This window comes from Orbicella franksi, chromosome 13, assembly GCF_964199315.1.
Source record: "Orbicella franksi chromosome 13, jaOrbFran1.1, whole genome shotgun sequence".
NCBI lineage: Eukaryota > Metazoa > Cnidaria > Anthozoa > Scleractinia > Merulinidae > Orbicella > Orbicella franksi.
In genome coordinates, this window is record NC_138157.1 from 4,994,102 (window position 1) to 5,009,866 (window position 15,765).

Genomic DNA, 15,765 nt, shown 5'->3' on the forward strand with positions numbered 1-15,765 from the left:
GAGTGTAAAACATTAACCACAGCTGGACTTACGTGCCCAAAGTACGGCCATTACAACTTTAAGTTAGTTTTGAGTTTTTTGATTTATTAGAAATAAGCGCATTTTGTTGGTACGCGAGAAATAACATTTTGGCTTTATCTTGAATAAAGTACCATTCTTTTTGAGGTACGAGCAATTGTATACATCTGCAACTGCTCATTCTATAAAGTCCCTAAAGCTACCGAAAGGATACTGATTTTCTTTGCATGTTTTTGATGTGATCGAGGTCATTGTCCGTGAAATTCTACCATGCATATCAAGAGGTTTTGTGAGCATTTTGGGGATGCCATGTCGCAAATTGGAGACATAAAGTTAAGGTTTATTAAGGATGCTCTTGAAAAGTTCATAACATCATAGAGTATGCAACACAATTTTACTGAACTTCGTAAACTTCATAAACTTACTCGAGGAACCATTTTGTTGCATTGGATAAGTCGAGTTAAAAAGATTTGATGTACAGCCATCGGTTTATTTCCTTTTTTTTAAGGACTTTAAGTCGTGTTAATGTTTGCTTAATATTGTAAAATAAAGAGAAACAAAGTAACACTATACTTCTTGAAATGCAAACTACATTTTGTACTCTGCATGATGGAACCTAACATTTTCTCGAGTTTATCCACAACCGACAATACTGTGTGTAAAAGTTCCTTGGCTGACAATCGTCAAATTCGCGCCAGTTACTGAAATCGGTGACCTACAAAGGGCGAGCAGACTTAGCCATCTTCTGCCCAGAATCAGCTAAAGTACATTTCAAATGCAAAGTAAAATAATTGTCCAAAAAATTTAGCCCAATCTTTTAGGGTGAGAGAGAGAGAGCAAAAGACGAAAATTGGCCGCGCAAATACTGGAGACGAAGTAAAAGTGGGAAGTAAATCTGACAAGCTTATGAACGGCAGATCGACCTCCTCGGGAAAGAGACATCTTGAAGCTTTAGCTTGCGAAATCAGCTATCGTTTTAGTGGTCTTAAAATAATTTGCTACAGGAATTTTTTTGCAGGGTTATGCTTACAGAAAACAAGAGTGCAGATCAAATTTGTTTAACATTGGAAATCTTTCCAGCCACTGAAATTGGAGCTAAAGGGGTTTCTGGCAAAGCTTTTCATTTCCTCAGACTGACTAGGAGGAGTTCGTACTTCATTCAGATACTTGAGCGCCGACAATTTGTTCAAGCAACTAAGAAACTGGTCATTTTTCTCCGTTCATGTTTTGCTCTTCTCCCTCGACTGCCCGTCGTATGTATCCCTATTGCTTGTTTATTGTTCTCGTTTACACGGGTGTTTCGTTTGTTAAATTGGCCGCAGAATCTGAGAACATCGGTCATTTTATGGAGCAAAGGTATTGATTTGCGTTGTTGAAGCCCATGACAAAGCACTTATTGTTATGGCTTTTGGAACATTTGGGTCGCTTGGGTGAATTTCAAGAGGATGTTATTACGCAGAGGAACCGGCTTCCTGTGAAGTGTTTCGAGAAGGAATACTTGCCCTAAGGGTTCTTGTTAAGAACAAAAAGAACAACATCATGGTTACGTACAGAGCTAATTAATTTACCATCGATAGACAGCAAGTCTTTGTGGACACTTAAAACTGCTTGAGGTTAGCTTAATAGACCCGTGGTATTAAGGAAAATCTATTTTTAACGTTTCTATCCACTTGTTTGCCACTGGAAATTGATATAATTATCTTTCAGTTTTCAAACTTTGACTCAAAGCGCATGGTTCGTAAACCATGCATTTACTACCCAACCAAAACATCAATTTTGTCGTTCTGATTGCCACATATTACTCTGCATTTGTGTCGAGACAATTTGTCGGTACATCACTTATTCAAGAGATTCAAGATTCTTTATTCTCCCGTCTGTCCTCTTGAGAATGTAACGATATTGAATAAAAGAGTTAAATTCTGGGGACCTTTCTCGAGATAAAGTAAAATTAGTCCATAAAGTTCTATTCATTACATTAACATGCGATTGTCTGTTAAGGAGCTTGTTTTGATGTTACACTTTAAGTGCTTTTTCGATTTATTATTTTTTTTTTTTTTGTGAAAGGGGCCCCTTTTGTTAACTAATGACCCGAAAAACCAACGGCGCCTGTCGTGAGGGATTCAGCGAAAGTCAAGGGTTTTTGTCGTCAACACTTTGAACATTCGTGGCAAAACACCACTAGGTTTAATCTTCAGCTTCCAATCAAGAGATTATTCGATTAGAACTCGTATTTTGTACAAACTACTTGGGCTAATGGCTTAAATTTTGAAAATTCCATGCTTATATACATTCCAAGTCACTTAGCATAAAGCGTTCTAGAAATGCGCAGAATGTATTGTTCTTCTCTACTGCCCTGAAAATTGATGTTCGTAATTTACGATAGATATGATATCTTAAATCACAACCCGCTCATTGGAAAGAAGGAAAGCAGTGAATGCGATGGGGTTGGTAATTTACAGGAAGCGCGGGTTTGACCACTCCATCGACACATTTTCCGCTTAGGAGGCTCTTAAAGCGGTAGAACAATATCGCATGGAACAACACGTTGTAAAAAAGATGTTGTACCCGCGTTTCCACCACATGGTGGATATTTGGCCACTCTGTAATGGACACTGAAGGGCAAAGACGTCGGCTCCTATCCGGTCGTGTGCGCTTTGCCGAAAATACATTTCAACTGTGAACTTTAAATTGCTATTCGTGTTTCAGTAGTGTTGCGAACGAAACGTCTAGAAAGGGAAGTTCTGGTTTCAGCACAAATTTAAAGGCTGAAAGAGTTGTTTTCGTAGACCATCTTATTGTTTTGGCTTCATAGATCACTTATAACCAAACATTCGCGATTTTACGAATCAATTTTGAAGTTCAACTTGTTACGAGCAAGATAATAATAGCGTCAAATCAAGTTCTCCTCATCTCAACATGATTTCATTCAGGGTTTGAAGTTAAAGAGACTAAACATAGATGTATTTCATAATGTTACTGAGCACGTGCCTGGTGGAGAGTAAAAATATAATTCAAGAGACACTCGTGGGTCTTGCACAATCAGCTGTCACTCACATCCGTTGCAACCGACTTATATTTCGATTATATTGGCTTTTGACTCAAACTGCGGCTTTGTAATTATGACACGGTAAATTTTATACCTTGCCGTTGGACAGCCTTGTTAGCAGTCAATATGTGAACCGTTCTTATGACTCGGTTTTCATACCATAAAAAATACGATTTCGCTCCACTGACGGACTGCTCTGGTCATGATCTTTTTGCTTTCTTCTGATTGCATAATTACACTTTGACAGCCCTACAATAGTTGGGTTCTACCAATTTTCTTTAAAACAGTATAACTAGGATGGAAAAACTTAACAATTACCAAACTGTTACATTGTTTGAATGCTTTACTCCGTATTTGCGTTAAAGTACTCAATATTATTGCTTAGTAATAGCTTTTTATTTTCACCTAAGTGGTAGTCACACTTACCTTAACATTCCATGAATTCTTTAAATTTTGTGAAATTATGATCATTTGGTAATGTCTCCACACAAATGACCAGATTTACTTACAGAGATACTGTAAGAGATCTATTAATTAAGCTCCTCGCATATAGTCCTGCCGTGAGTTCGCCATTCGCGCTAACTTCTTTATTACTCTTTCGGTAATCTGTAAGGTGGTTGCCATTTCAGTAGGGGAGAGGGCCTTTTCCCAGACTTGTACCCAGAAGCTATTCAATTTTTTTTAAAAATTGGATTGTTTTAAAGAGAAAGCGGTCTGGATCGAGTGGAACGCGCGGGACGTTATGGAAAGAGGCGGGTAAAATGAACTACTTTTCCTTCGACCCTTCTCATGACACCCCGTGCGCCTTAATCCACCCTAGTATCCAACTGTTTTCTCTCCCCCAAAACGACACGTGAATAGCAACAGGGTACGAGGCTGGCCTCTCCCCTCTAGTTTAAATGGCAACCATCTTGAAGATTGTAAGAAACGAGGTAACTTTTCATGGGTAGCCTGTGGAAACGTAACCAATTGTGGCTAGCATAAAAGTTGTCTCTGTTAATGAGCGCGCGAAAATAATTTGTTTTTAGTAAAACTTCGTTTAAAAACAGGGTGCTTACCTTTTATCGCAGTTAACTTTTTGAGATAACCATTGAATAATGATAAGGAATTTTTATAATTCAGCAAACTAACAGACCGAGGCTGCGCTTACCATTTGTAATTCGTTTTGTCGTTATTATGTTCCGTCGACGAGAGACTGGAAACTGGGGAATTCAGCAAATGGTGATGAAATTTCCACCGTTCCATTCCGAACAAAAGAAGAGGTGATCCTCTGGAGGTAGTCTAGAATTTCCGAAAAATTACTGCCCCATTTGCTTTCCAACTCAAATCCTCGGAATTTCTTGTTAAATGGTTAGCACCCCGCCTCAGTGCAGTTAGCTGAACAAGACAAAACATAGAAAGCATTATACACACACACGCCAACTTGTCTTTTTGGTGGTGCTATCGAAGTGCTGTGGAAGCAGCCTAACGCCTATGCGACATTTGCGAGGACTAGCGGCGATTTTTTGTTAATTACAATTAATGATCCTCTTTCGAGGCTTCGTCTTAGCTTCCACTAACGATACTACATTTAGGAAATAATACACTGGCTGTGGGTAAAATTTGGGTGGTAGGGAAGGACGACTGGGGAGTAGGGGCCCAGGAAGGGGGCCCTACTGGGGGAGCACAGATCGGGTGGTACCGGGGGTAGCTACCCTGGAATAAAAGTTCCAGACCTGTCTCCAGGGGTGAGGCCCATATCCCACAGTCCCGGGGGACTGAGGGAACCAGGAGGGGGAGCCCCTCCTGGGGGGAGTACAGATCAGGTGGTACCGGGGGTAGCCACCTTGGAATAGGTAATTTCTCCGGACCTGTCTCCAGTGGGCTAGAGCCTTACTGTGGGGTAAAGTGCAGCTAATGGGTGCACTTCCCTGCCACCGTCCTTTAATAACAAACAACAGAAAGTAACCAAAATACAGTCTCTGTTCATTGCACCCTGAATGGTAAGGTCTAAGGCTTGCTAGGAGACAGATAACCCTAGCCTATAGCCATTAATGGTATAATTATTATTATTATTATTATTATTATTATTATTATTATTATTATTTTATACTAAGCAAATGATATCATAAGTATATATGGATAAATGTTTTTCTAAAAGTAGCGGAATAGTAATGTTCAGTATCTATACACGACATTCTGAATTGTAGTGTCAAAGCTTGCCCCCATTTTTTTTTTTTGGGGGGGGGGGAGACAGATTATTAGCCTTATTCATGGTGAACATTTCTATAGATCTAAATGATTTTGTTTATTCGCTTGAAGATGGTCCTAAAGCGTAGTATCAGGGGTTCAGATGTGTAGAGCAAGGGTCCCAGTCATGGGAGTGTGGGAGGGTAAAAGAAAAATCAGTGGCGAAGGATCGGCACAAACGAGAAGACTGAATACAACGAGGAGCGTGTACTTGACTAGAGGTCAGGGGCATGAGGTGGACATGTGAGAGACATGACTGGAACCATTGATACACTGTCTTTTACAGATGTAGATAACAGTGACTTTACTTAGGAAATGAAAGGTTTGTTGTGATATCCAAAGGGGGTGATTGTTTTCAACTGGGAATCCCTGATGGACTTTGAGATCAGGAATTGGTGGCATGTTACCTATGTTACTGGGATTTACTTATGCGCATGACACGAGGTTCATAGTGTTACATGTCTCTGAAATAAAGTGTTACAATGCAGAATGTGTGCCTGACTTTGAGATATTGTCTCTCAGGTCTCATTAACATCAGTTTATGGATGCTATAAACTTAAACTAGAAGTAAGAGGGAAAATATTAACATCGGAGACTCAAGGATGTCCAAAGCTGCTTTGAAGGATTATCTCTTTATTGTAGATGTTATCTTCAGTTTACTTCAGTTCAGTGTTATCAAAGATTGAATGAGTCATGTAAATATAAAAATAGCTAACACAGTAACTCCTGGATGTCTCTTGAAGATCGTCAGTAAAATGCTTTCAATTGTGAATAAGTGAATTGTGATGCCGAAGCTTCATCACGTTTCGTGTATGTAAATGCAAGTGTCTCGGAAATGGAAGAACACAACAAATATATAGACCTTTAGTCTGTAAAAAGGCATATCAATAAAAAGACATCAAAAGGTCGATATCCTGCATCCTGCATTGAACTGTGTACTCATAACTCTAACGGCTCTACAGTCGGGGGAAAAAGTTTCATTTTCGGTAAATCCGGCTTCGTTGCAGCACTCGAAATATTTCCGATTCTTAGTATCCAGTCACAAACTAGCACGAATACTGATGAGTACTTCAAAACCTGTCATGACAGCATGACGCAATGTTGCCTAACAACTTCGAGGACTGACCAAACTGAAGCGTGGGCTCAGTTTATGTCGTCATCAACTGGTACTTATCCCCCGACCGTGTCAGGTAAAACCTGCTGATTTCTAGTCTGCTGGCAGCCGGTTTTTTGCTTTAAGGGTCACTAGGATGAGTGTGCAGTCATAGCGAACGCAAAAGGGCGCTATGGCGGTGGCCGAGTAGGGATGAAGGCGGGGCAACAGCGGTATGGCCGAGTACGGAAGAAGGCGAGACGAGAAAAAACCGTTTTTCTTCACGTGCGTGCCGCGTCCATGTCTCGTCCCATTCCCCTTTAGCCAAAACGTCTCGCCTCAAAACTCCTACTGAATTTCGAGAGAAAAACAGACTGCCAGCAGTCTAGCTGATTTCAAACTAGGAAGACAACTTTTCCATTTAAGCCAAGTTCGATGTTTTACAATTCAAACTAGGCTCTGAAGCTAAGGAAATACAACCTGGATACAATTTCTTCTGTTTTATTGCACCTATGGTTGAAGCCAAGTTAGAATAAGTTTTAAAATTGCTAATAATGAAACATGGAGGTGTAAATCTTGTGGGTTGCGACATTTGTCTTGCACTTCGTCGTAGATCAATCCAGAGGGCAGAATGCAAGCAATGCACAATTTTTGTATAACGTTTTGTACATGGCTTTATTAAGGATTAATTAAGTGTTTGTTTTTTACTGTAAGCCCCTGTGGATATGTACATATACGCGAAGAGTTTTCAATTCCAAACATTGTCGCATGAGCTTTCATGCGTGTGGACAGATCACACGGATTTCTATCCCGAGAGGAATATCGTGGATGACCTACTTTTTTCCCAGCTGATGGACAATGATAGCATCTTGGTAATGATTATTTTTCATGTTGGATGAGTGCAAGATACTGCCTGACTTTACTGGCCAGCTCTGCTTTCTTGTCTTTAGTTTTCACAGCGACACCTCTCTTCTTGAGCCAGTCAGCTAACGTTACGCTGTTTACCTTGCTGAGCTGAATTAGATATAAAGTCTACGTTATCAAGGCACTGTGACTTCGCGCGAGTGGTCGCGTTCCGCGCTCGTGTATCGCGTTTCGCTTTCTGCCCTGCTAATCCGCCTGTTCTGAAGGCTAACTTACAAATGCCTTGACCAAGAATACAACAACACTATGACCCCGCCCTGTCTTGACCAAGAACATAACAACACTAAGACCCTGCACTGTCTTGACCAATGACACAACAACACACTGACCCTAGGGCTGCCCGTGAGGGCTGGAAACAGGTTCGCTCGATCCGGAGCCCACCGCCCAACTCACAGTCGTACAAGTCAACAATTTAATTTAGCAGATCTAGAAAAAGGCAATGAATACTGATTTACCTGATCCTGTAGGGCCAACTCTCTTACATCAACGTTCTCTTGAAGCTTAGGCTTTGATCTGGGTTTTTTTGAAGGTGTGTCATCGTTTGGGAAGCCATTGATCTACAATAAGAACAATATAAAACGATTATCAGCATGAAGTAGCTAACTGAGAGTATTGCTACTTCCCCTTGGGAGGGATGCTAGTCCACGGCGCAAGGCTGTCATCTTACGATTACGCTTTCTGAGAGCCCTTGCTAAGAATTGTTTTTAAATTATAGCTCTGAGAATTTGGAGATGACAAACCTATGGCCTTATGTCCCAAGCGACAAGAACAGGATTAAGTGATTACCACCAAACCACTATTGCTAGCTTTCTGTTTCGTGTCTTCTTGACAGTAATATGCCGATATTCTAAGGATAAATTAGATGTTAAAGGATTAAAAACAGAGCAAATACGTATATAACAACGTACCTGTCTCTTTCTTGCTAAGTCAGGCCTTGATTGAATCAAAGTAGTTAAATCAAAAGGCTCAAACAACTGGTTGGGGATGTTCAACCCTCGGACGTGCTCCGTAGAACTTGCTAATGACTTGGGAAGTCTGTTCGTAAGGGTACCTTTCAGCAATGAATGATTTTCCTCCTGCTGACCCCGTTGCTCAATATTTGGACTGGCAGTGTCTCCCGGAAGCCCATGAGTTGCGTTGCCTGCTAACGAAGCTGAAGGATTGTGAATGATAGGCGCTTGCCGTCTTATTATAAGTCCAGGCCTTGTCTGGGGTAAACACTTTGACACTTGCGTCGACGAACTAGGGCTCCGCGCTGAAGTTATGTCATGCTTGCTATATGATGGTTCACTGAAGACTCTCGTAAGAGCCTTTTGCCCCTGACTTAAGGTTAATAAAGGAATTTCCCTCGTGTTTTGTGTTGTTTCTCTATTTATCCCTCGTCCCATCGTATTGCTTTCTTGTGTTTGGCAGCTTCTTTTTTCAGGTAGGGTATGGCCAAGCCGCACATTGTTCCTTTCAAATGCAGTTTCCATCTTTTCCCGATCTACCGTTTGGGATGAGTTTAGGGTCAAAACTGGAGATGAAGCTTTTTGTGAGTGTACAGTGTTACGAACCCTAGGCTCTGTTGAGACAGACGTTGTCACTTTTGGTGCAACTCCTCTTGTGAGAGTTACCGTTTTTCCGCTGTTTTTATCTGTTACTGGTTGTCTGACATGACTCTGCTCTCGTTTCCTCGGGAGCATGGGTATAATTTGCGCGTCAGAGACAGAAGAGCTAACTATGTTGCCAGATGCTGTTCGTTCAGGGCCATCGGAGCGAAAAACGCGGTTGCTGGTGAAACGAGGCACAAAAGGTGTTGATGATCGGGGAAATAACGGTGTAGCAATGGGTGTAGTGCTTGGTTGATTAACAGCATTGCTATCCACTCTTGGGGATTGTATTTGAGAAGATGCTTGAGACAATTTCAGCTGGGACGCTGAAGGAGAAATTTCTCTCTGTCTTGTAGTGTCCTGCGAACGGTGAATGGCAAAGGGTCTACAGTGGCTGAATTTAGGAGGCGCGGTCCTGGTTAAGTTACTGTGGTTTGCATGGGTAGCCTGTTGAAGCATGCTTGTTGGGTAGAGTGGAGAAGAGGTGAAAGCCAGGGGTGTCCCGCATACAGCTGGCATGCGACACGATAGGTCTCTAAGAAACGAACTGAAAATTAGTTGATGATCACAGCGAGAAGACACCAGAACCTGACTGCTACGAATACAGCTTGCGGGGTATCTGGATGGTTTTTGTTAAGATTTTGATCATGATTTTGGTCTTCATGTACTCCCTGGCAAAAGAGTATTTGCAGTAAATAGTTATTGAGCACACGGTTTCTGTATCCAGAGACCAAGGGTAAGTTATTACTGGGTAAAAAAAGATAAGATTAAGGCGTTTTATTGTGAGCCGGAATTTTCACTCGTTGAATGCGAGATGAAAGAGGAACGGTGATGAAGAATTAGACGCAGCGTAATTATATATCTAAGTACTCTTTTACGCTGTGTAAATACTTAGCTATACTTGGCCGGACTAAAGGATACGTAAATATTTTTCCCTTAATGTAGTAGAAATGCACGTTGTAGAAAACCTTTTCTTCGGATGGTAGTCTGTATCCGTACTGTGGGGGCAAAGTGAAGTAAAAGCGTGAAAGTATTACATTCACAGTTAGGAAGACTTTCTCGAGCAAATCCTTCGCGGTTGCAGGTAGCCCCGTGCGAAGGTCGAGATAGCGCTCCTCTCTCCGCGTTCTTCACACTTAGTTTTTGATGACATTTTTTCTCTTTCTGAACTCGGATTTCGCTGCTGGACAAGTTTCTAAAAGTCAGACTAAGTCTAACTGCCAGGTGGCAATACTGATGTCGATATTGCGTCATTTTTTGATTACATGCAAAACATAAGTATTGTATCTAGATTTGTTGCATAACGTGGTTACGCTGGTTGTGTGGAGCAATGTTTTCTTGTACCCGTCACAACTTCAATTTTCCAACGAGTTCCCCGTCGAATTCACGGCATGAGATAAATTAGATATAGTGAAGCCCCGCTCTATGGACACCCGCTAATAGCGGACACTTTTCCTTGTCCGACAACTAAAAAGCTATTATATATTTTCCCTTAAATTAACCCGCTTAATACGCGGGCACAACTGGATAATGCGAACACTTTATCATGTCCCTTTGGTGTCCATATGAATGGGGTTCCACTGTACATTTCAATGCTCATCGCATTTATGTAATAAATTTTAGACGAGAACTGAAAAAAATCAACCTTCCTTGCATTTTTTTGTCCCATCATGTCTTACAAATTCTTGCCCTACGTACCATTAGTTTCCAGTGTTTTCTTAGTTCTTCGTAACTTGCGAACGGACAGCCTTCTGGTAGTTGGTGAGTTATGCTAAATATTCTTCCCTTTTTCAAGCTGAAAAATTTGAAACAGTAATGTTGTGATGAAGTCCTGTGCGATCTCTTGGTTTAAAAGAATCTTAGGTACCAAAAAGATTACTTACCTCGGCAACACATAACACAAATCGTCAACAATAGCGGCATCACTTATCAGAGCATCGCTGTTGCTTTTAAATTCGTCAAGTGCTCTTGTTGACGCAGTGAAATGCTCCGGCTGAAATCCAAAGAATATGTTTTTGTTTTCAGCCCTGTGCCTCTTACGGTGATTCCTTAGTATTGCATTGCGCATCCCTACTGCTCACGATTTCCGCGTCATTAGCGCGCGCACGTGAGCGCTTGCGCGTACAAAATGTAAGAGATTTCCCTCAAACTAAGCTGGATAGCGAAATAAATGCTCCTTTTCTCTTAAACGAGCGCGGTGACCCCCATTTTTATTTCATTATTTCAATGAGAACAATATCCTCAATAACTGACAAAAAAAATAGCAGAAATCTGTGGCTACTTTTTTGGCAAATGAAATAAATACTTCAGAGGGAGATATAAAGGGCCCAATAGCGCATGTCCAAATTATGTTTCCTGTAAAGGATAAAAAAATGCAGGGTATTTGAAGACAGTTGTTCTAGAACGTAGATGAATAAACAATCAAAGAAAGTCAAACTCTATGCGATATAATACGCTGCATTGAAAAATAATCGAGCGTATTTGTTGCGCACGGAAATTACCAAAAGTCACCTAAATAACCTTATTTGTCAGCAATGTGGCGTGAAAACAAGCATGGTGATCCCCTCTTTTTACTACGTTTTTAATATCTCCTTGTCTTGTAACAACAGCGTACCAAGTTACATCGGAAATCTATGGCGGGTTCTTTTACTAGGGAATCACCTTAAGGTATACTGAACATAGAAACAAGACTTAACCAAGTACAATCAACGCAACGAACCAACGAAAACTGGAAACAAAACCATGCAACTGATGGCATGCACGAGAAAAAGAGCAACTAGTGATGGGTTGAAAAACCAGTCTGTTTACTCTAAAAGTCTAATAAGATGGCTAAACAAATTTAAAAAGCAAATAGGTTGATAGCAATCACCGGTAAGACATGTTTACGCTAGCAACCATGCACCCTTTTTACAATTAAATTTTCTACTTTTGATCGACTTTAACCTCGTCTGCATGGAGTATTTTAATTTCTTAACTGATTTGGTTACAGGATAGTATCCGAAATCTTACCTTGCAAGGGATCGACTTCAATGAACGAGCTCGCAATCCAATGCATATCTTGTCAGTTATAGTGACTTCCAAAGCTGCAATTAGTTTTCAAACACAGAATCAATGATCTGATGCATATATCAGTCAATTGATTTGTAATAAGCCGTAGTGATGTGATGCGTATGACCACTTATAAGAATTATTTTATTAAAACATTACTGTAGACTTGTAGTGGAGTGTTACTTGCGATCTAACGTAGTACAAAAGTATTAACGATTCAAGGAGACTCACGAAGGAAACACCTTGCTCTTGGCATTATTTTCCGTACAGGAGATAATAATACTTGTACAGGAAAATGTGTTGAATAGCACTTAAAAGAACTTTTAAGTAATCAAAAAATTTCAAGTTAACGTAACTCGTATATTACGCGTTATAGGTCCTAATCTTGTTAAAAGCCATTGATTCAGCCAACAGAACTTGGGCCGGACCACCTAGCTGTGAAAACAGGCTGAAAATTGAGTCTATCGCGCGTCTTATATTTTCCACTCCCCAATCTTCCCACACGCAGCTATATGTGCGCCAATGCCAAAAATCTCTGCGGAGGAGAGCAAGTCCCTGGTCCGACTTAATAGGCTCGCTAGTTCGAAACTTTTGGTGATGATTAAAGCATAGCTTGAAATCAGTGCAATACATACAATAACGAGAAGCAATTTCCAGTAAAAAGTAGTGTAACTGATAGCTGTAACTGGCAAAAATACAGCAGGAAAATCAGTAAAAAAAACAAACAAGAAATTCAACATTTACCGTCTTGGTAATACTTACTGATTGCATTTAGCTTCGAATTTTCCAGCATGAATTCACGACCTACAGGTAGAATTAAGTAAAACTGGGTTTAGCATATTGATATGCTAATGAATGGTTCAGAACACTCAGGGAAAGAACCAGAACTGTACTGTTTCTATTATTTTATGATCTTTTTAGCTTACAAGCGAGGGTTCTTTGGAGGATATTTCAGTTGCACCACTCAGCAAAACTAAACAGAACGAAACCTTTATTGACACCTTAGAAAGGTGGTCATAGCGTAACTTGCATAAAACAAACTGCTCAACGACGGCCGTAGACATGATAATAAACGGCTTTGAAAAAGATGTGATCTTGTCGCATCAACTATGCTAACCTTCGTGCACATATTCCTGCAAACCTCTCTACACACACTTTGTAATTCTTTTTATAGAGATGACGCATGATAAATAGAGGCCTTGTTTCTCTCATAACCCCAATTTTTAAATGGACATTTACAATACCTTGTACAAGAAACTCGCCCGCCTTGTTCCACAGAGGTGCAAGTTTCTGTTTCATCGTGAAAGAGAAGCAAAACTGGAACAGGCTCTTTGTTAGATCCACTTGCTCCGTGCTCTGTCAACATAAGAGAAGCACATCTGTTATACATCACTTGAAACTATAACGTCTCAAGCGTAGAAATGAAAGTTGCAAAGAAGCCAAGCTTGTTTAAAGACCAAGGATTACCCCGGGGAGAGTCCCATACAAAAAGCACGGGGGTGCTCGTCGGAAATTTTGAAAAGAACCTCTAACAGGTAAACGAGATCCTGCTTTGTGGGCGTGGCTTGAACTTTTTTTCACTCCTATGAGGTACCAATTCTAAACCAACAGGCTATCTTCGATCCTGTGAACCTTTTGAGGCTGAAGACCCTGAGAGGTACCAAAATGGCTTTTTTAACCCCTAAAAGGTAAGACGAACAACCCTGTCCTTTTTATAAGGAAGTTCCCCCCCCCCCCCTGGGGGATTAGTTGCTACATAAAAGAAACGGGTGGATTTCTGCTGCGGAAACTGTAAAGTCTATTGAATGATCAATACTTTTCTGCCTCTTTGGAGCTAGAAAGTGTTTTTTCTGACTGTTCGTGACTCTGGTCACAAACGGAAAATAAAGAGAACTAACATTTGGGGAGACCTCGGACTGCCACTGGACAGCAATGCCATCATAAATTAACCTGGCTCACTTGCAAACTGACAGGCAGTGCTGCTGTCTTGTTATAAAAGCAACACGGTTGTTTAATTTAACTTTGATGCAAGATAGTGGGCCATGATAAGATTTTGTTAAGGATGTCGTGGAAAAATTTAACTGGACTGATTATGAAATCATGTACAAGTAAACATTTAATTACTTACAACAACTCTTGCCACCTCATAGATCAATGGTAGAGCGATACATAGGCATCGAAAACGGGCATGGATTCGACTTGTCTTAGTAGGGTAAATTTCAGTCTTTCTATGTTTTGATACAATTACCTAGTAAAATATTACATACCATGAAACATGACAGTTAGGATTTCTTTTCGAGTGTAGCTAGGGGTCAAATCATAAATTCTTGGGTAGCTTTCTGACCACCAAGCCCTCCTCAAAAAATTCTTTTACGTTCCCCCCATAAATTGGAACATCCTTTTGCATTTTTAGTTAGCCGCACTGTGAAGATGCAATTCTACTCACTCGTCTAGAGTCGGGAATTTTAAAAGTAGTGGAAAATGCATGCGTTTATTAAAGTAAACATGAAGGAGCTAAGAGTTCATTTACCTGTATCTTGAGTCTTTCTAGTAGCTCTTGAAATTGTGAAGACTCATAAGTTACCTTCTGCAGAAGACACGAAAACTATACAGGAAACAGTCAGTCAAACAAAACCCTTAAAAGGGTTTTGTTTGACTGTCTGTTCCTGTATTGTTTCAGTTTTAAAAAACTGCATTATCAAATGAACTTCCCTTCAGTTTCTGAAACTGCAAGTGTATAAGCTTAAATTTTCTGTAACTTATCATTATCGTGTTAAATACTGATAGCTAAATTTATTTTCTTTCCATGCAAGTAGGAAAATTTTTGTAGGAGGTAACCTTAATTGACATGCCCTTGCTGATGATTTCCTAATTCTCATCACCCTTCCGCTTGACAATGTATCTACACAGTAAGGAGAAATTATATTTTGATATTTACTCTCGTGAATTTGGTCAAATCCACAAGTACAAGCTAAAATAACTTTCTCACGACGATAAAATTTGCGGCTTTAAATATATTGCTCAAGTTAAAATATTTCGTACATACCGGTGTTACGAGAAATAACTGGTTCCTTTCATCCAGAAACGGAGACACAAGAATTTTGGGTTCTGTGAAAATTAATTCTCTGCAAATGAAGTAGAATATTCAGCATACAAGATTCTAAAGTCTACAATATGTTTACCAGTGTGCTGTTCTCTTTCAAAGTAAAATCGGGCTTATTTGAAGAATATTACCTGCAACACATGGGCTGAATAGTGCTTATTTCATCGTCCTTATTCGTCTGTATGGTAGCTTTTGTAGCAACAAGTTCTTCGAGGTTTGGTAGGGAACCGAAAAACAGACCAGAAATACCATCTCGGTTTCTCATTTCTTCGACCCTAGCAAGCCTTGTCAAAATATTCGCGCAGAAAAATTATATTGCTAGCCCTAACTGTGAATTACTTTTGGAAGGAGTGATAAAAACTAATTAATCAAGCGAACGAAAGTTGTTTTCGAACGAAGAAACAAATCGCTCCTCAGTTCTCACAGCTTTTGGCTCGCGATGATCTCAAGCGACGCTGACAGCTCGACAATTTGGCGCGAAAATTTTCCCGCCTTTTTCATGCGGCATTGCCTCTGGGCTAATCTCAATCTCTCCTGCGCACGTGCACGCCAAACTGTCATGTGGAAGGGGAAACAAATTTATGCAGTTTGTAGGGTATGGAACTCAGCTCAATATTGAATGAAACAAACAAACAAAAAAAAAACAGGAAAGCACCAAACAAACAACAAAAAAATAAAAATGAAACCAAACATGAAACACCTTTAAACATCA

At 40.2% G+C, this 15,765-nt stretch overlaps 1 protein-coding gene across 1 annotated transcript; it reads right to left on the minus strand.

Moving 5' to 3' along the window:
* Positions 1–442: 442 nt before the first annotated feature.
* Positions 443–15,348, minus strand: LOC145466290 (uncharacterized; the record flags this gene model as incomplete). Its single annotated transcript, XM_081449997.1, has 12 exons — positions 443–7,400; positions 7,766–7,867; positions 8,219–9,521; positions 9,824–9,900; positions 10,601–10,697; positions 10,786–10,895; positions 11,912–11,985; positions 12,713–12,754; positions 13,195–13,306; positions 14,481–14,537; positions 14,997–15,075; positions 15,185–15,348. Coding segments are annotated over 12 exons (2,352 nt in total), but the record flags the coding sequence as incomplete, so codon positions are not given.
* Positions 15,349–15,765: the final 417 nt, after the last annotated feature.